The sequence below is a fragment of the Phascolarctos cinereus genome, unplaced genomic scaffold (assembly GCF_003287225.1).
Source record: "Phascolarctos cinereus isolate Bilbo 61053 unplaced genomic scaffold, phaCin_HiC Scaffold_726;HRSCAF=1367, whole genome shotgun sequence".
Classification (NCBI taxonomy): domain Eukaryota; kingdom Metazoa; phylum Chordata; class Mammalia; order Diprotodontia; family Phascolarctidae; genus Phascolarctos; species Phascolarctos cinereus.
In genome coordinates this window covers 155459623-155480886 of record NW_027556098.1, presented here as the reverse complement: position 1 = coordinate 155480886, position 21264 = coordinate 155459623, and the positions used below count along the sequence as shown (strand labels likewise).

The 21264-nt window shown below is 35.1% G+C and overlaps 1 protein-coding gene across 8 annotated transcripts in view; it reads right to left on the bottom strand.

The window, feature by feature from the left end:
- The window catches only part of CCNT2 (cyclin T2), a 47566-nt gene that overhangs the window by 19202 nt on the left and 7100 nt on the right, over positions 1 to 21264 (bottom strand). For all 8 annotated transcript variants that reach the window (XR_002328774.2, XM_021009428.2, XM_021009423.2 and 5 more), the window contains 2 exons: positions 1378 to 1503; positions 126 to 186 (listed from right to left, as the gene is read on the bottom strand). Coding sequence is in view for 7 of the 8 variants with exons in the window: in XM_021009423.2 (XP_020865082.1) it covers positions 126 to 186; positions 1378 to 1503 (187 nt within the window). In the remaining variant the exon portion in view is untranslated. The remainder of the gene's footprint in view (positions 1 to 125; positions 187 to 1377; positions 1504 to 21264) is intronic.

Sequence of the window (21264 nt, the reverse complement as noted above, 5' to 3'; positions counted from 1 at the left end):
GTAGGATGAGGTCCTAAAGAAGTTTTCAACATGTTATGCCAAATATATACTCAAATTGTTCATTTTTAGGAGTTTAAGAGACTTAGTATACCAGAAATAAATTTTAAATGATACCTACTACATACCCAGAGTTTGTAGCATTATAGTTTCAAGTATAACCAGTTCTTGGGTCTGCTGAAGGTATGCCTGCCATGGAAAAATGACAATTAGGTTATAATGAACAGATCACTGAATCTTCTTATATTACATGGAAGAATGGCTAAATTATAATAAAATTCTAAAGGAATTTGGTCCAAAGTCTTTTAATTATCTCCAATACTTACAAGAATATGATGAATATATTAACATTATTAAATTTAGAGGAAATGTGTATTTCTAAAGCCAAGTACAAGAATATATTCAGTATCACCTTAGTTGAGATATTTGGGTATCAAATCTTCCCATTCCCCAAACAAAACAGGTATCAAGATTTTGAGCTTCCTATTGAGGAACTAATAGAAGGAATAAATGTGAGTCAGAAACACCCACAAATGAGTTACATTTTTAACAAAGACTCTAAATTCAATTTTAGTACTTTTTTTTTGATAAATGAAGTTAATGAATCAACCTCTTTAAAGGAAGATGGGGAAAGAAGGAGAGAACATTTGTAAACTTAATGCTCAGATTTAAAGTTATCAACATAAAAGAGCAAGTCACAAATACTGTTTTTTGGTGTGAATACAGCCTATGCCCACTAAAATTAGAGCTTTCTGAAAAGAGAAAAAATATATGGACATAAAATAAAAATAATTACTCCCCACCATCACCCAGTTTGAGACAGAAAATGCCAAGATCACAGAGGTTTTTATGGTTAAGGAAAAGGGTAACACAGCTAAAACCATTCTCATTTGTTCACTCTATCCTTCTTTCATTTTACAGCTGAAAACAGATTCCAATTTTTATGATTAGAAACTCTATTACCTGATGTGATATACCAAACACAGCTTTCCTTTCTTATGCCTAATTTTCTTACTTGAACAAAATTACACTCAGCGCTTAGATTTTATACTATGGAAAGGAGGGGACGTATAACTTTTATTTGGCTATAATACGGTTTAGAATTCTGTTGTGTATACTGGATAGTTAAGTGACACCACCTCTTAAAAAAAAGTAAATGCATGTTATGTAAATTGAACAACTCTTAAAGATAACATCAATAGCTGATCTATAATTATGTGAGCTGAAGTTCAGTTAAGAGACTTAAGATGGGGGCTGTAATAATCCAGGTATTTCAAATAAAATTCTGCCATAATTTCATGAATGCTGATGAAAATGTAGGTCAACCAGTGTCAACTGTGGAAGGAATTAATTTCAATTTTTAAAAACTCTGTCACATACTTCACTCTTTGTGTCCAACAGTAGCTCTTGATGAAGACAGGCATGTGCTACTTTGATGACATGTTCAAGTTTTCTAGGCTGTTCTTCAACTTTTGCAGCCAAGAATAATGCAGTTGGTGCTATTATCTGCAGAAAAGATCAACTTAATTTTAGTTTTGTTAGTTTTCTTTTAAATTAAATAAACTCTTTATTTGCAACATCTAATGTCTTTGGGAATAGAGGAACTGCCTGTCTCAATTAAACTTTTAAGTATCTGACCATAAGACAAATATCTATTGTTTCTTCAAATAAAAGAACATAGCAAGGGCAAAAGAAAGAATAAAACGAAAATTCTCCTTCAGATGGGAGACTTTAGCTATATGGGAAAGTCTAAGTAGTACTAATTTTATAGTTATACTCATTAATTTGTCATAGAAATCATTTCCATTCCACTGTAAAATAAAGACAAAATTAGGGGCTAAAAATTAAACATATAATGAAAGTTTGTCATATATGTATATACATACACTTAATTTCTTTTGCAAAGATAATGAAATAGTACATTTGTAAAATTAAATTTAATTCTATATTCAGTTAAAATAAATATACTCAGAGGCAAATGCAAACCTAATGGCTACAAGTGTCCTTTACAAAATTATGTAGACAAAGAGTAAATCTGATCCCTATTCAGAAAATAAGTAAACCAATCAAAAACCAAAGAGAAAATAGCAGTTAATTTTTAACACATTACACTAGCCAACTTAGCTCATAACTTTAAATATTTTAATGATCCTAAGAATATGACACACTGGATCACATTTTCAGCAGGGGAAAGAATGACTTGTTTCCTAGCACATTTCCTAGAAACTGATTTTGAAACAGCAATGATTTGGACAACCCTAAGTTTCTCCCAGGTTATACTGCTTTTGGTTTGAGGGAGAGCAGGAAGGAAGAATAGTCTAACTGTAGAGAAAGCCATTGTAGCTAAGGGCTGTGTAGCCTGGACTTCAGAAATAGAAACAGGGTCACCAGTAATGAAAGGAAGTGGAATTTAAACATGAGAGCCCCATTCACGACTTTTATTGGAGTTATTTTCACTCAAATGCTCTAATAACCCTAAATAATAAATATTTGAGATAAAGTCAACAAAAACTTTTATCATCCCATTGAGATAAAGGAAATATAATTTTTAAAAATTTTGCATATACTTTTGCAAGAGTTAAATAAAATCCTCAAAATACTGACCTTAATTGGCACTATATTCCAACTGCCAGATTAGAAAATACATAAACTATGGAACATATAAAATTTGTCTGGCACTCGAAATTTCTTTAAACTAGGGATTTTTGCATACTTTATTTTACCCAGTTCAAGAGCTAGTACAGTCAAAGAATGTATCACCTAATGGCCACTCTGATGAGGAGCCTTCTCTTTATATTGGGCCAAGTTATCTCTCAAAGAACACAGCCTACTGATGAACTAAATTTAAAGTGACTCCAGTTTAGAAGCTGCTGCCCCATAGTCTTTCATGGTCAACTAAAAACAAATCAACTAATTTAAGGAGGTTGCACTGGTGTCAAACTCAAATAGAAACTGGGGGCCATAAACTTTACATAAGGTTTATGGGACATGTATTGGCTTTTAAAACCACACTTAAATATAATCTATGTTCTACTGTATTTTCATTTATTATATGTGTCTCAATTACATCTTAATCTGGTTTGGTATGCTTGACGCTTCTAGGCTAAGGAACATACAAAGGTAATGAGACAGGGACTCTCCTCTCAAATGTAATAGAAAAAGCACCAAATTGGGAGGAGTCCTACATTCTTTGTCCTCCTGGCAAGTCACCAAATCTCTCAAGCTTCAGTTTTCTCATTTCTAAAATGAAAAAATGAAGCATATAATCTCTAAAACCCATTCTCAGGCTTAGTATTCTATCTTACTTCACTAAAAAAAAAAGTTGTATTGATGCTTAAATTTTTTTATAATCCACCATTTCCCAAAATATCCTTCCTTCCACAATCCTTTATGATAGAAAAGTGAAGTAAAACCAAGAGAGACCACACAAACAGGACATACAACATTGTGGATCTGTAGTAAGTTCTCTCCCTATGATAGAAAAGTGAAGTAAAACCAAGAGAGACCACGCAAACAGGACATACAACATTGTGGATCTGTAGTCAGTTCTCTCCCTCCCCAAAAGAGGAACATACGTGTCATCGTCTGTTTTCTGAAGTCTAGATTAGTTATTGTAATTAAGTATGGTTACAATGCCTTTTGGTATCACAAACTTTTTTTGGTAGTCGTGTAAATTATTCTCCTGGTTTTGCTTACCTTACACTGTATTAGTCCAGAATTTTTCACATTTTTTTTTCCTTACAGCATGAGTCTTTATCTTTTTGTTTCTAGCCTTGGTATAGGTTAATTTGCACGTTTATATCATTTGCAGTTGTTTTAAATGAAGACTACTGTTTTCTCTTCACTTTTTGCTGTCTATACAGAAATGCTGAATAATTTGAGAATTATTTTGTATTGTTACTTTATTAAAACTACTAACCATCTTGTTTAGCTTCTTTGTTAACTGTTTTTTCCATTATTATCTGCAAATAGGGATAACTTCCTCTTTGATTTTTTTTCTTCTGTCTTTTGCTATAGCTAAAATTTCTAAAACTACATATAACTGTAAAATACTGGTGGGAAGAGACATCCTTGCTTTATTTTTGTACTTATTTGTTCACAAAAAAGAAAATTTTCCTTTAATGCCTATGGTTTTAAAGAAAAAACAAAAACAAATGAGTGGTATATTTTTTTTCCAAAGGCTTTTCCCACTATTGATCAAATAATTTGTTTTTCTGTCATGACTAACTATGCTATTTTCCTATTGTTAATTCACCCCTGAATATCTGGTTAAGACCCATCTTGGGTCAGCAGATATTTATTTGGATAGAATACTGTGTAGTTGCAAAGATTTTTATATCAAAACTATTAGTGAGAGGTAGCATTGCATATACCAGAGAGCCTGCTTTGGAGACCTGGGTTCAAGTCCGCCCTCTTTAATTATTTATTGCTTTTCTGTCTGAAATCAAGATTACAACTCCAACTTTGTTAGATACCTGAGGCATGGTAATTTTTTTCCAAACCTTCATTTCAATTCTGACTATCACTTTTAAAAAAATGTTTCTGTATGAAGACAGAGCAAACTGTAGAAGTTTGTTTCCTTGTCCATTTCCTTAGGGCATTTAACCCATTAACAACGTTTGTTAATCTGTTATAATTGTCTCCTTAGTGGCTCTTAGCTAGCTAAACATTCTATAATACCATTACTGATGTCACTAGTGACATCATGAATACCCTGTTCCTTATATATGGAGATGTCTCTAACCAGGGAAAGATGCCTAATCCACTACACATGGATATTTTTAATGTAATTAACATTTTCTTAACTCTTTTCTCTCAGGAGATTATTCACAGGGGATTTGATGCTCAGGGCTGAGGCAGAAGACACCATCTTAATCTAGGTCTGACAGTTTTGAATGGTGAGTTTCACTGTTATTATGAGCCTTCTTCTATCACCAATTTCTAAGAAATATCACTAACCATTTTGAAGACAAACCCAAGGGACCTATTTTCTATGGCCAAGAGACATGGCACCATCTTAACTACCAGCATACCTCAAAAATTTGACATTAATCTCACTGTGGGGAAAACTTGGAAACAGTCCTGGCACAATGTGGATGCCGTGGAGTAGTTGCTTGTGTCATATGAAGACACATTTAGGGTCACCAAAAAGTTGCACTTCACCCCTAATCTGGAGCCAAGAACAATCCTTTCATACTTAAAGCTATAACTGTAAGCTCTGTGTTAGCCACCACTGGTTGGTCCCAGATATAGGTGTCACTCCTCTCCCCCTTGCCAAGCCTTATCTAGCCCAGATAAAAATATAATTAAGATTATCTCCCCATATCCCTGACCCCCAAATCCATTCTTTTAACTTGAGAAACACTGAATTTTAGGATCCTTTTCCAACAAGTTAGTACAAGTAACATTTATTAAGTGCTTACAATTTGCAAGGCACTGTGTTAAGTGTTGGAGATTTCAAAGAAATGTACAACACAAACCTTGCTTTCAAGGAACTCAGTTTATTAAATTTGGGAGACACACAAACAAGACACACACGGGATAAAATGGGATTGGGAAAGGCTTGTTTATTGACTGACTTCTACTGTCTCAACTGCATATTAGTACAATTAAAGAGCTCATCTATCCCCCCTTTTGTTTGATTTTATATATCCCCCCTGCTCATCTTTTGATGGGTATCACTCTTAGAAGCAGCAAAAAACCCCAAGCATTTACTAAGCATTTATGATATGCCAGATGTTGTGCTAGATCCTGAGGACACAAAACCAAAAACGAAACAATCCTTGCCAACAAGGAGTTTGTATATTGAATGGAGAGACAACATATATATGGTAGAGCATAAACTCCTTGAGAAGAGATTGTTTCATTCTTTGCATTTGTATTCCCAGTGCCTAGCACATAGTAGGGTGCTTAATAATAATGACTAGCATTTATATACAGCTTTAAGGTTTGAAAAGTGTTTTACAAATATCTCATTTTAACCTGAAAAGAACAATGGGAAGTAGGTACTATTGTCTCCATTTTAAAGATGAAGAAACAATCAAATAGAGGCTAAGTGACTTGCCCAGAGTCACACAGTGACTCTGTGTCTGTGGCTATATCTGAACTCAGGTCTTATTCTAGGTCCAGCCCTCTATATATTGTGCCACTCAGTTGCTTATAATAAATAATAGCAACAATGAATTATAAATAATACAAATAAACATTATTAATTAGACTTAAATGCTTTTTGATTAATACCTTCATGGGGGGGAAGGCACAAGTAGTTTTTTGGGGGGAGGGTACAGCTGAATCTGAAAAGAAGCTAGGAATTTTAAGTGGAGATTTAAGAGACAGAATTTCAAGTATAACAGAAAATGCAAAGGCAGAGTAAGGGAGAAGGGAGGAGAGGGAGGGAGGGGAGAGAGAGAGAGAGAAGGGAGGAGAGGGAGGAGGAAGTGATTTAAGGGGAGGAACTGATAAGATAGCTACTTCAATACAGTCCAGATAAGTAATGATGTGTGCCTGAGGTAATGGTGGTGGCTATGTAAACAGAATGAAGGAAACAAATGAGAACAGATGTCATGTCGTATAAATGGAAGTCCTTCTGTATCCTGAGTCACCACACTTGCATTGGTCCTCATTCCCCTCTTTTCCCTTTACCACTTGCTCATCCCAAAGCCACAGAACTTTTATCTCCCTCTTCTGCCTGGAATGTTGGACACTCCCATTTTAGGGGTGGATTATGAGGTCCTGAGAAGCATGACCCAGTACAAAAGGGCTCTCTTGAGATGCTAATTCTCCCTCAAAGAAATGAGACACATCTTGTCCAGCCACAATGGAAATACATTTCTATTTGCCCCCTATTTTATGTTGTTCCCCCTTCTGAGGCAAGACTTGATTTACATTCTTCCTTTTTCCCAGGCAAGTCAAGAGACTGAAGAAATCACTATCCAACCGACCCCCAAACCTCATCTGGACAAGAGGGTATCTCTGGCTCCCTTCTGTCTCATGCCTGTAACCCTCCAACAGCTTATCTGCCTCCTCTTTCAATTATTATTTAGTCAGAAAGGAAAATGACTTCATTTTTATAAAATACTTTTGGACAGGAGGTACTGTCGATCAAAAACAGGTTCTAAAGGAGTTATTAAAGCAATCTTCAATTTTCAATGTCATAATTCAGTCAGAAAAACAAATCTCATCTGCTATTAACTTCTCTTACTCATTCAAATTTTCAGGCTTTTCACATTTCTTCAGTCTTTAGGAATCTGAGGGCACTTCATGAACTACTTGGTTTCACTAGAATATCCTAAACATGTTTTAAATGTTTTAAAGACAATATAGAAGCAGCAGAATTGATACAACTGGACCTATATATTACTAGGTAGATACCTGGGTTTGAGGAATAGCAGTCTGATTAACCAGCCGTGTGAACTTCAGCAAGCCACTTAATATCTTTGGCCCTCAGAGGCCATCTAGTGAAATCTGCACCTGAACAAGAATCTCCACTACAAAATAAGTAGTCACCTAACTTCTGCTTTCAGACCTCTACCTAGACAGACCCCACTATCTCTCAACTCCCTATTCTAAAATAGCTCCAATTATCTGAGTTCCTTTCAGTTCTAAGAATGTATGCACCTAGTAGCTTTCCAACCTCCTGCCATTAATCTGCTATTTCAGTAAAACAGTACTTGCTAAGGTTCTGGTTATTCCATCTCTGCCAAAGATGACAATTAGTACTCTCAATTCTGATCCAATCTTTCCAAAAGTTTTGGCTCCATGAATAATACTGTGATTCATCTTTAACAACCACAAACTCTGGTTTTCGATTTAATCCCATAAATATTTAAGTGCTTACTACGCAGTGTATTCCAAAGTTTGGTGCAGTTTTAAACCATCAAAGTTACTGAAGCTTAAAACTGTACTAAGACATTCGGGATGCTATATTCAAGACAGTGCTAGGCACAAGGGACAGAAAAAACAAATAAATATATGCATTAGCAATACCTCCTTAGGAGGCTGATGACATCTACACAGATAAATATAATTACAACATAATCTCAGGAAGGAATGAACATTCAGTGACCTGAGAAGGTTCAGTTTTCAGGAAAGAATGGAGGATTTATGGGGAAAGATAATTAGTTTTGCTTTTATTATGCTGAATTTGAGTTGCAGAGACATTCAAATAGATAAACTGAATCTAGCACACAGATTCAAGACTGAAGCGCAAAAGAGATTAGAGCTGTATACACAGACTCAGGAGTTATTTGTGTAGAGATGATACCTGAATTCAGGTAAGTAGAAAAAATTAGTTTTTCTTCTGATCTATCGGCTAAAATAAACAGCTTGTTCTTGAAAAATAGCCCAAGCCAATGGAAAGTAAAATATTTACACTAAAGTATCTGCATAAACTTTTCTTTGAAAAAAAAAGAAAAAAATTCAGTGTCCTGGTGGAAATCTCAATGAAAATCTGTTAACTCATTTCAATTCAACCAGTATTTTATCTCCCATCCAAACCATCCTTCGTACTGCTGCTGGATTTACAAAAATCTTGTTCTGTTACAAGACCATAAACATTACACTATTTTTTTTACAGCTCAGTAGTGGTTCTATCTTTGAGACACACCTCCACCAGGACTACTTCAAGTCTCAACACTGCCTTTATCTCAAAAGCTAAGGAAAAGATAAAATGTCTATGAATTTGAAATCTCACTATTTGCATCTACATCTTTTAGGTCAATGTTAACTATGAGAAGACATTTTCAATGTTCTTGTGTAGATTGGCAACCTTCACTTATTCCCGTTTATGAAATCTACAAGAAATCATGGTTCTGGAGTCACTTGCTATTTACAAGCATTCTGGTGTTGAGTCTGCAAAGACCACTTGTTTTCTTACTTGTAACTACAAAGTTACTTAGCATAAGAGCAAAAACAATACCAAGATAAGCTCGGATTGTAAATCATCCCTGGACATATGCCAGAAATACTGTAGGACTGTGAGATTCTGGCACTCGTTACAAAGCTTAATGACAACAGGTTTCTGATTTTAGGGTCTAGCTGCTTAAACTGCCATGCTTAAGTCTGGTTGGGCTGAAACTACTGAAGTCATCTGTAGCCAATTCTCTCACAGCAGAATTCTACAACTGCTCCTCCAGCTGTGCTCACTCTCAGCCACTTAAAATGGTCCTTCTTTCACGCAAGAGTAAATAAACTTCATTTTATTAGGATCATCTTACTTGGAAAACCACAATTATCCAATGATTTAGTCCAAGAACCTACCCTTTCAGTGACACCTAAGGCAATAATGCTAATGGCATTTTCACTAATTGCTATCATCCACATCTTTCATTTCTCTTTCCTTCTGCATTTATTTTCCACCTTTCATATTCTTCACCTCTTAGGCCTGCTAGTGGCACCCACATGCAATGGTGCTGAATCTACGGTCACATTCCAGGTTATTAACTACTCCATTTGATTCTGAATATGCCAGATAACTTCTCTGGTCCTTAGTATCTTCAATTGTATAAACAAGAAGACTGGAGATTGTTTAAGGCCTCATCCAGCTCTAATATTCTGATTGGAAATAGAATCTAGATCTACTACACTTCTTAATTCACTTACTAACTAGAACATTTGCTCTAAACTTTTGCCCCCAACAAAGATCTTTCCTCATTTATATTGTGATAAACTCTGGTTGTTCAGTCCTATTCCAGTAATGTCCAACTCTTTGTGACCCTGTTTGGAGTTTTCTTGGCAAAAAGACTGGAGTGGTCTGCCATTTCCTTCTCCAGCTCGTTTTATAAATGAGAAACTAAGGCAAACAGTGTTAAGTGACCTGCCAGGAAAACTCCAAATGGGGTCATAAAGAGTAAGACACGACTGAAAAATGAGTGAACAGGGACAGCTAGGTGGTGAAGTGGATAGAGCATTGGACCTGGAGTCAGGAGGAGCTGAGTTCAAATCCGGCCTCAGACATCTGACACTTACTAGCTTTGTGAACCTGGGCAAGTCACTTGACCTCAGTTGCCACCTTGTGCAAAAAAAAAAAGTGAACAATTATTATTAAAACCGGAAAGTGGATTAATTTTCTTCTGTGGCTTAAAGGCTGGTTTTGAAATAAATTCCAAAAGAATTTCAAAAATGTTTGCAGCAATGGCGTTCTTATTGATATGAGTATCCTACATCCCAAGGGGACTACTGGAAGAAAAAAATCATGCGGATATATTTCTGGTCACAAATTAAAAACAACCACCACCACCACAACAACCACAACAAAAAACTAACCACAACCAGCAAAAATGATACAAAGAAAGAATAAATAACAAGCTGGGTTATGATAGCAATCAACATTAAACAAGGACAGAAGCAATACTGCTTCTGACAATCACTACTTCAAGCAAGTCGTTTTAACCTTCCCGGGCCTCAGTTTCCTCATCTGAAGTTGGCCAAGATAGCCTCTAAGGTCCTGCTAGCTGTAGATGTATGTTCCCATGAAATGTAGATTAGAACGGTTCAAATTTAAGATAGGATTCCAAAAGAGAAAGGTGATGTTTAAAACAGGGACTCTCAATCTTGGTTTTTACACCACTGTGCATTATGGAATCATTTGCTGCATGAAATTCTCAAAATGAAACTTTAAATATAAACATAATGTATTTTTTTGGTTGAGAAAGAAAATGAGGCATCAGTTCAATGCAAACTCCAACCCAAATGATTGGGTGTCACTAATGTTGGATAATGGGTAATCCTTGCAGCTGTTGTAAAGCTTACTGATAGTAAACTTCTGTTACTGAGCCTTACTATCAAATTGTAAAATAAGTTTATCTTGCTCTTACTCTCCCCCTTTCCACTGTTACAGTGCTTTTGTCTAACTCCATTTCTACTCCGCTGTACCAAATATTTCCATATCTATTTCTAGTCCTACTTCTTGCTCTCTGCATCCCTTCTTTTTTTCTTTCTGTTCCTAGCTCGATGCTTTCCTTTTTGTCATAAATGCCCCACTGCTGGCTGACATTTTGTAATTTTTATTACTAGTTGCAGCCTCAATAATTCACAGAAAAAGGAGTGGGAAGAATGAAGTGAGTAAAATAAGTCCATGCAATAATGCTGATTTTGATACCACTAAAGGAATTCCATAGTAATGGCATTTTGTTGGTCTGGTTTGAAGGTGTAACACTTTAAATTTACTAGTTATTTCTAATGTTTCAACTTCAGATCCTTTCAGATACCATTTCTGCCTGATAAACCTAGCCTCTACCACTTTTTAATTTAGAGTCTGAAGGGCTGCTTGATGTGCTCTCTAAAGCTCTTTACATACACCTAAAGATATCTGCTAAAGATATCACTGTTATCTGCAGTGAGGATAGACATCATTGTTCTTAAACTCTAGTTCAAAGTAGTACAACTTGAGCAGTGACTCAGAATTGGGTTGCTGGACTGAAAGAGGCATCAAGCTAGGAAAGTGACATAGGAGATAAAGACAGAAACACACTAGGACAAAAGAAATGAAATTCAAGCGGGGGAGGGAGATGAAAGTAGTAGGTGAAAATGCTCATCTTTTCTTTAGAAGACAATCAATCTACTTAAACTCCTCATTTACACTGTATCTCTGTAAACTCATAAAAATAGAGGTTGGCTACGTATGAATAAGTGGTTCAGTATATGTGCTACATGCCTTACACTGATTTTCTGAGATAAATGGGGGATCATCCCGCTAATAAATTTTAAGCACTGATATTTAGGCATAAATAAAAATTAAGGCATAATTATTGGTAGTCAAGCTATATTATACAAATAAAATAAGAATCTTTATTTGAATTAAGGTGATCCCAATGGAAAATATTCCTTATACTAAAATGGAGACTCCATATATACTAGCTAACCTCCCAAAAGAAAGGGTTAGGGAAGAAGACAAAAACTCTTCTGCTTGAGAAAATTTAAAAACAGACTAGACAAGGTACTCAACAATTTTATGGCTGACTCATTAATAGAAAATTCACATTCAAAGGTACAAAGAGTAAATGCTTTTGTTTTTTTCCCTTTTGCTTTATGGGCACAATAGCTGAATTTAAAAAAATCCTCATCTGCTGTTTATCGAAAGACCACAATAAAATGACTTTTATAAATGAAGTCATCTGCTCAGTTCAGATACAGTAATTAAGACAGATATCATAATACTCTATCCTGTTTAAACCTGGTCCCTTTGTTAGCTTCCCAATCCCCCCAAGTCAGAAGTATTTCTTATTAATCAACAATTGCAGTATTACAGTACACTAACAGCACTGTTGGTGGAACTGTAAATTGGTCCAACTCTTTTGGAAAATCCCATAGTGGGCATATTTCCCAAGGAAACCAAAGGCAAAAACAAAGATTCTATATATACCAAAATATTCACTGCAGTAATTCTGTGGTAGCATAAACCAGAAACAATGTAGGTTATGTTGTCCATCAAGTGGGTAAAAAATTAAAAAAAAAAAAACCTCTGGTAAAGAAGGTAATGGAATAACATTCAAGAAATAATGAGGGAGGAAAAAAAAGAAATAATGAGGGGCAGCTAGGTGGCACAGTAGATAGAGGACTGGCCCTGGAGTCAGAAGGATATGAGTTCAAATTCGGACTCAGACACTTTCTAGCTGTGTGACCCTGGGAAAGTCTCTTAACCATGACTGCAAAAAAAAAAAAAAAAAGAAATAATGAACATAAAAGAAATTCAAAGAAACTTGGGAAGAGGTATACAACTGATGCAGAGTGAAACACGTAGAACCACGAGAACAATCAAAAAAATACAAAATGACTATATTATAATGATTAAAAAAAACACTAGAAGAAACCAAACTCTGAATAATTGTAATAACTCATCTCATCCTTGAGAACAGATGACAAAACATAGCTCCTTCCTTTCAGTAGATGGTGACTACCAGTATTAGGATGTTGGGTATGAAGTCAAAACATAATTATTGTGCCAATTAGTTTTGACTAACTGTAATTCTTTGCTATGAAGGTGGTAGGGGGAGAGCAATATCAAAAGATGAATAATTCCCCCAGCTAAATTGTAAAAAAAAGATACCATTCAAAACATTATTAAATGTATTGGCATGGATCTATTATAAAAAACTTCTTATTCAAATTTTATTAGATCCCCATCACCTAAGAATTGTTAACATGAGCTACCTTTTTTTTTTGGGCTAGGCAATGGGGTTAAGTGACTTGCCCAGGGTCACTAGTAAGTGTTATGTGTCTGAGGCCGAATTTGAACTCAGGTTCTCCTAAATCCAGAGCCGGTGCTCTACCCACTGTACCACCTAGCTGCCCCCAACATGAGCTTTTTAACAAGGCCATGTAAACAGTCTAGTTACACATAACTTGACATTACAGTATCACTAATTGAAATGTGACTACCTTAATTTCAAGGTAATAACTTGTCAATGATGATTCACGTAGTGAAATTTGTTAAAATGAGCCAAGAAGCCAATTTCACTGGATGTTTCTTTATGTCAAAATAAGAGGATTAGATGATCTCTAAATTCATTCAAAATTCTAAGATACTATAATATTTGAGCTAGTCAATCCGTTTTCTTTACAACTTGGATATACTTTCTAAAAAACACGTCTGATACTCTTGTTGCATCAGTCATTTATGGACATATAAATACCCTCCCCCTTCCCACCGGTGTTAGCTAACCAACTGACACAGCAACCATGAGGCATGCAACATTTGGCACTCATAGTACCCCACCTCTAATGAAAGGAGGTAAGTTCATCTTATCATTTATTTTCTAGGACCAACATTGGTCATTACAAATATTAAAGACTGTCTTCCTTTTAGCGTTCTTTTTGTTTAAATTATTGTAGTCAGTTCATACAAATGTTCCCAAGTTTCTAAACTGATTTTTTGTTCTCTATCGGCACAACACTACTCCAATATTTTCACATACTAAAACTGCTTCTGCTGTTCCTTTGTTCAAAGTCCAGTGTTTTGCTACCATGATTTTTGTACTTCTCAAATCAATTTTGCAACATCAAATTTAAAAATTACTGCCTGCGTGCAAGGCATTGTGGTAGACTGACAGTCCTTGATCTAAAGGAGCCCATGTGCCACTTGAGGTAGGAGAGAAGGACTTGACATATACAGTTTAATTATAACACAAAGCAGGTGCGATGAGAATAATGGGGAGAGCCAAAGTCCAACATGAAAAGTGTGAAGTGGATGATCATAAGCTGGGTGTTCAGAAATGGTTTCTTGAAGAAGTACATTCCAAGCACGGGGTTAAGCATTCATAGAGAAAAGCAGAAGAAAGTATATTAAGTTTTGGGAAACAGCTAGTTTAGTTGGAATTTAAGAGTAAAAGTATTATGGAATAAGGGGTGAGAGGTTAGTCGGAGTTAAACTGTGGAACCTAAAGAATTTATATTTTATTCTAAAAGCAACAACAACCTATTGAATTCATCTGAATAGGGAGGTAACATGGTCAGACCTCTTGAATGCACTTCAATTCAAAAAACAGTTAAAGAGGCAATTTTGGTTTAGTAGAAGGAATGCCATGAGAGTTTGGGGTCAAATCCTGCTTTGCCATTAAAAAAACAAAACAAAACCAAAAAACCCAGGTGACCTTGGACAAGTCACCTAACCTCTGTGCCTCAGTTTCTTCATTTATAAAAATGAGAGGGTTGGACCATTAGACTTCTCTACAGATCTATATCCATGATTCTATATGCCTAAATACAAAGCACTATACTACATGCTAGGAAAATAAAAGTATCATATAATCATAGTTATCTATTTCATCCCAAAGTTAAGGAACTTACTCAGGGTCATACAGGTTAAATGGCAGTCTTATTATTTGACCTCAACCCTCTAAGTACAGTACCTTTTCTACTGTATCATTACTACCTCAGCCTAAATTCCAATGGGGAGAAGATACAGCAGGAATACAAGTAAATACAAAGTATAGGTATAGGCAGTTATTTCAAGAGTGAAAAAGTGCTCACTGCTGTTGTGGTAGTCTGAAACAACCATGTGAGAAAGCGCAATAGTTCCATATTAGCAATGCTTAATCAAATCAGTAAGACATCTATCCTGGAAAGTATCCATGTTATCAGTGTGGTTATATCTTCTACCAATGCGAATTCTTGTTTGCATTTCTCCCGTGAATCCTCTTACATGTTCATACTTACAGAATCTTGATTTAAGGCTTCTAACTCTTAGATAATTCACTACTTTTACATATGCTTAGCATTCTTTAACCAATCAAGAAGCATACAGGGGAGGCACTACACAGGTGTTGGGGGACTGGACAAAAAACTGAAACATTCCCTTCCCATAGGTCACTTACAAGCAGACACAACATCCTCACGTGAAAATAGATACGAAGTAAATATAAATTAAAAGAGGAAGAATGCAATAGCAATTGGTGGATGTGAAGAAGAAGCATTCTGCATCTGAGCTGGGCTGAGCTTTGAAGGAGGCCAGATAGTCTACTAACAAACCAGGGAGTGAGTGCATTATAGACATGAAGGCCAACCCGGGAGCCAGAGGACTGTGGATTCAAATCCTAACTGTATTATTAATAACCTGTATTGCCCGAGGCAAGTCCTTTTTCCTGCCTAGGACTCAAGTTAATGAAGGGCCTAGAATGGATGATTTCTAAGGTCAATCACTGCTCTAAATCAGTGGTATCCAACTTATATAGACATAAATACCTTTGGGCCATATATTGACTTAGAAAACCACAAATTAGTATTATCTAGTCTGTACTATACTTTCATTTCTCGTTAAATATTTCCCAATTACATTTTAATTTGATTTGGGCCACACTGGGGAGTTTGAGTTTGACATCTCTGTTGCAAATTATATCGCCTGGGATTTTATGGTAACATGTTACTGTGTGCTTATGCACACCATACTCTTTGGGCTATTTGCTATTTTATGTATTCTGAGATCATGATGTTCCAAGATCTGTGGTCATACAGAAAAAAGGTGGTGAGCTGTATATTAGTGATGTGTACAAGAAAGTACCATTCAGTTTTTCAAATACAATTCAACTTGATGAGGGGCAGTATGGTATAGGGTAAAGGGCTGAATTTAGGTATCAGGAGCAATTAAGTTAAAATATTGCCTTTGACACTAGATGTGTGAATATGTGTTGTTGTTGAGTCATTTCAGGTGTGTCTGACTCTTTGTGACTCAATTTGTGGTTTTCTTGGCAAAAATACGGGAGTGGTTTGCAGTTCCTTCTCTATCTCATTTTACAGATGAGGAAATTAAGGCAATCAGGGTTAAGTGACTTGCCCAGGGTGCCCCAAGTAGTAAAGCATCTAAGGTCATGTTTGAAGTCAGGTCTTCCTGACTCTGGGCCCAGCACTTCATCCACCTCGCAGCACCTTCATACAGTATACAGGACCTGAAATATGAGAAAGAGTTTGTATTTTTTTCCTAGCTGGTAAGGAATCACTGACAGTTCATAAAGAGGGGAGTAACTGTCTGAAGCTGGATTTGAACTCAGGTTGTCCTGATTGCAGGCCCAGTGCTCTACTTGCCACTTTGCTGCCCTATATGAATATCTGCAAGCCATATAAATCTCTTCTTCCATCTCAAATTTCCTCATTGGCAAAATGAGGATAAAGCCTGCATTATCTATTTCACAAAGTGGTTGTGAGGATCAAAATAAAGAGATGAAGCACTTCGCAAAGCTTAAAACACTATCTAAACGTCACATATTAACTTCCTCTTATCCCTCTCAATTTTGCCTCAACTCATCATCTACCTGTATCACTTAAAGAAAAAAACATACTACCGCCCAAACAGCTGCTCAACATCAGGGCAACATAATTTCCACTAATTTTTCTGGCATGTATTACATTAAGAAGTTTGTAGTACTCTAGAGCTTGATGTAATTAATATAATGCTATGTTATTGTCTCCAAGGAGAATTTGGAGAACCTTACCATCAATGAAAAATCTTTTACTTTGAAATTTCTGTTAAATACCTTCTGTGACACTGGTAAGCACCCGAGTGAAAAATTTCCCTGTTTAACATAACCCCTTCAATGTAGATACTCCGTGGGCCACTGAATAAAGGTTTCTTTGAATGGAAGTCTTATAATTTTAAAATATATGAGAGAACTTGTCTGAGGAGTGCCTTTAAGGTTCCATTTTGCTTTATCAAGTCAAATGCTTAAAAAAATCACAAAGTATGTATAGCCTATATCAGATTGTGTGTGTCTTGGGGAGGGAGAAAAATTTAAAACTCAAAACGTTATGGAAGTGATTGTTGATAATTCAAAATAAATTAATTTTAAAAAATACAATGCTATCATATTCTTTATATTTTCAAATAGCGTTTGGACCCTAAAGATGTAATTCACTGTAGAAACTACCCATTCTATTTATGTTTTCATTGAGAATGACTTTAATGAAGGCAGGACCTATTCTCAAAAGATTTTACAGAGGTGATAAAAGTATCAACTATGAACCCATATGTCTGATGTCTTCCTGGATCACTTTTTTTTTCTTTTTTGGTTAATGCAGCTTTTGTGATCTTTCCATTCTTGTCAACTTTCCCCCATCTTGATATAGCTTGAAGAGCACCCCAAAAGCTTTTCAAATTGTTTCATCTCTGGCAGTCACTCTTCCTTATTCATTTTCTTGATGTGATGGTTCCATTAATGTTGCTGACGAGAAGAGATTACTTGATTTGGGACCAAGAAATAAAAAGCCAGACTTAAAGACTATTTAGAAATCTCACAACTGTTTCATGATAACTACTTTTTTCAAGAAGATAGCTGGAAGGTGCTGGTCATGTTGCATGCTGTCAAATCATAACAGATAGGAAGTGACTAGTTATAGATGCAGAAGTAGTAACCTACATGCAGAGGGACTGGCTGGTTAGAGCAAAGCCTGAAGTAAACACCAAATTAGAAGGACAAGGAATGAATTACATCCAAGGCAGCTCTAATTCAATTTGTTTAAACAAGCTGGTGACTCCAATGCCCAAATGAAAAATCTACAGATGCAACTACATGGAGACAGGAAGGGAGTAGGGATGTTAAAGATTGTGAATGTTGGGAAAATAGGGTTTTCCAAAAATTGTTCCCTTTAGATTGGGGGGAGGAATGGAGAAGAGATTGAAAGTATTCAGAAAATCTTTTGCCTTTTTCTCCCAAGTTCTCTCATGTTTGACAATCCATTCTTGACCTTCCTTTTCTTGTTTGTTTACAGAATGGAAAAGAGCAAGTCTGTCTTTTCAATTATCCCAAGGTTTCTCAAATTAAAATTAGTCCAAGTACTCATTCTTTACCCAAAGAAGAAATTACTACCATCTAAAGTAGGACTATCTTAAATGATGAATCGCAACTGCTTAGGATGCTAACATTTCATTTTTATGACTTTCATGGTGCATTAAAAAATGCTTATTTTTAAAAAAAGTAAAGATATATGGGCGGATTTCAGGTGATTTTAAAAGCAATACAAATTCCTATAAGGATATTTAGTATATATTAAAGTTCATAAATATCATGAAATAAGATTTTGAATTATGTTTGGGTTGAAAACAACACTGAACAGCTACATATCTATTTTATTTTAGCAACTTATTAAATTTATATGACAGAATCTGATACCTTAATTCACCATAATATCAATTCAGTTTGGTACAAACACCAAAGGAAGTCAAGGTTTAAATTTTATTTCCACATGTAACTTAGTCTGTGCAAAGAAAAAAATCTGTTCAATAGTCACAACCTACACTCTTAACCTCAATAAAAACATGGGTAGTGACAAAAAAGGGGGTCACATAAGCAACACAGTACAATAAACAGATCTCTTCACAGGAAATCAGGAGACCTGGATTTCAATATTGCCTCAGACACTTACTATAAGTTATGTGATCATGGGCAAGTTTCATTAAGCCTCCAAGCGTCATTTTCCTCATCTGTAAAATGTGGATAACAAATCATCTACCAATTGCAAAGGGAAGGACTCTGCAAATCTAATGCATTACATAAACGTGAATTACTACATACAGTCACTATTGAGGAGAGGTGGAAGATTAAAAAAAAAAGCACAATACTAAGCAAAGAGAAAATATCACAAACCTTCATCCCTTTCAGGAAAACTAGGAAAAGGCCTTCACATTATACCCTTAATTGGGTAACTTGTGTTTTTATTACACTTATTATTGTAGAAAATATAAAACTTCGAGCAGTTTCCTAAATTTTAAGATCAAATTAAATATACAATATTGCCTTTAACAATTTGAGTCTGTGTTTGGTGCATACATGTAACTACAGCAAGGTTAGAAGGGGTCAAGGTATTGTTTAGTATACTAAACACATTTTGAAAAGTCAGAAATCAGAGCTAAATCTAATGAATAAAATGGATGATGATAGTTTTAGTTTATGATTTTATGAGGTATGAATAAAGTGACAAAACTAATTTGCTTGCATGGCAAACCTAAGAGAAATTTAAAAAAAATTTTTTTTCAAATAATGGTAGCATCATTTAATTAAGTTTATTATCTTTCATGCTGAATGTTTTGAAGGACAACATAAATTCTGATGTGTAAGTTGTGATAATTTTACTCATATTTTTCGTATCTCCACAATTAGACTAAGCATTTTACATGTGCAAGTCCTCAATGTTTTTAGCCTTTATATTGAAAATATGCTAAAAGTCTGTAAATCTTGTTATAAAGCAAATTTTTCTTCTCACTGCTTATGAAGACTGCAGTTCTATTAGTTATTAGATTAGCTTTCAGCTAGTGCAGTTGTTCTTGGGCAACAGCTGCATTAATTGTCTTACATTTTAATAAATTTGCTTTTAAACCCCATTCATAAACAGGTTCTAGGTTCAATGGAGTTGCCACAGGCACAAAGCACTTCACAAACCCTAAACTGGAGTTGTATTTCTATAATGAATGTTATAAAAGTATTGTACACTTACTGCCTAAGTATAAATTAGTTCCTTGCTTTACATGCGTAAAATAAAATAAAATAAAGCAAAAGACTGCTTTTTCACAGGTAAAGTAGGGCACATCCCTGATGTCAGTTTATTACTTTGGAATTAAATATATATTTATGCAATTAAAGTGAAAGAACAATAAGTAATCCTACTTTTCCTTCTTACTTCTCATTTTGACGTTTTTTGTAATAAATTTACCCAGAAAAAAAAATTCTGTCATTCAAATCAATTTAAAGGGAAGATATTTAAAGTCCTTAGCTTTATCACTGTCAGATTCCTGGTAAGAATCTTGGAAGTTAGTAATAAAGCTTGTGACCTCCACTCCCTAGAGCACTGCTAAGAATTCTAACCAGACTAAATTTTACTTAACTGCATATTTGCAAAGGTTGGTTTAACTTGACAACAAATCATTTGGTGGGCAAACAAAAAGACCCCAAAATTAAATCTATTTAGCAGAGTACCTTGTAAAAGTAGACATTTAATGTTTATTGAAATTATACCTACATATTAAAATAAATTATTTTAAAACATTTTTACCTTGGCAGGTAAAAAGACATCTTGAAACAATAAAACTAGGGGTAGTATAGTACAGTGGAAAAGGATACTGAATTTGAAATCTGAGAATCTGTATTTGAACTACCTGTGACTGGGCAAATCATCCTCTCTTTCATTCTCAGTTTCTTCCTCTGTGAAATGAGGGGATTAAAATAGATGACTGACCTCTAAAGTCCCTTCCAACTCAAAATCTCTTTTTAATTAATTAAAAATGTAATTGCCCTTATTTTGCTTTTTATCAGTGAACTAGGAATTAAATAAATCCATAAAAGTCAAAATGCAAAATGGCTCACAAAAGATAAATACTAAAAACAAAATTAACAATACTTGATTGATCAGGTCAGTAGACTTGATTCTAACTCCAAATGGGCCACTTTGTGACTTTGGGCAAGTCACTTTCCTGACTTCAGTTTCCTCATCCACAAAAAGAAGGGGATGGACTAGATCAGAAGTGTCAAACTCAGCCCTCAAAACTCCTCAGTCAGCACAAGATTAAAACATAATTGGGAAATATTTAACAAAATAAAAATACAACACAGAACATTAATTTGTGGTTTTCTAAGTCAATATGCAGCCTGCAGGCCATTTCTATTTTGAGTTTGACACCACTGGTCTAGATGATTTCTCAGTTTCTTCCTAGCACTAACATTGTGTGGTTCAATAATCTGCTCAACACTTTATTATTAAATACTGTCTGGATAAAATACATAACAAAGAATAAGTCTTTTTAGAAATCTAAAATGATACCAAGTTCAAGCAGGTAATAGTATTGATCTA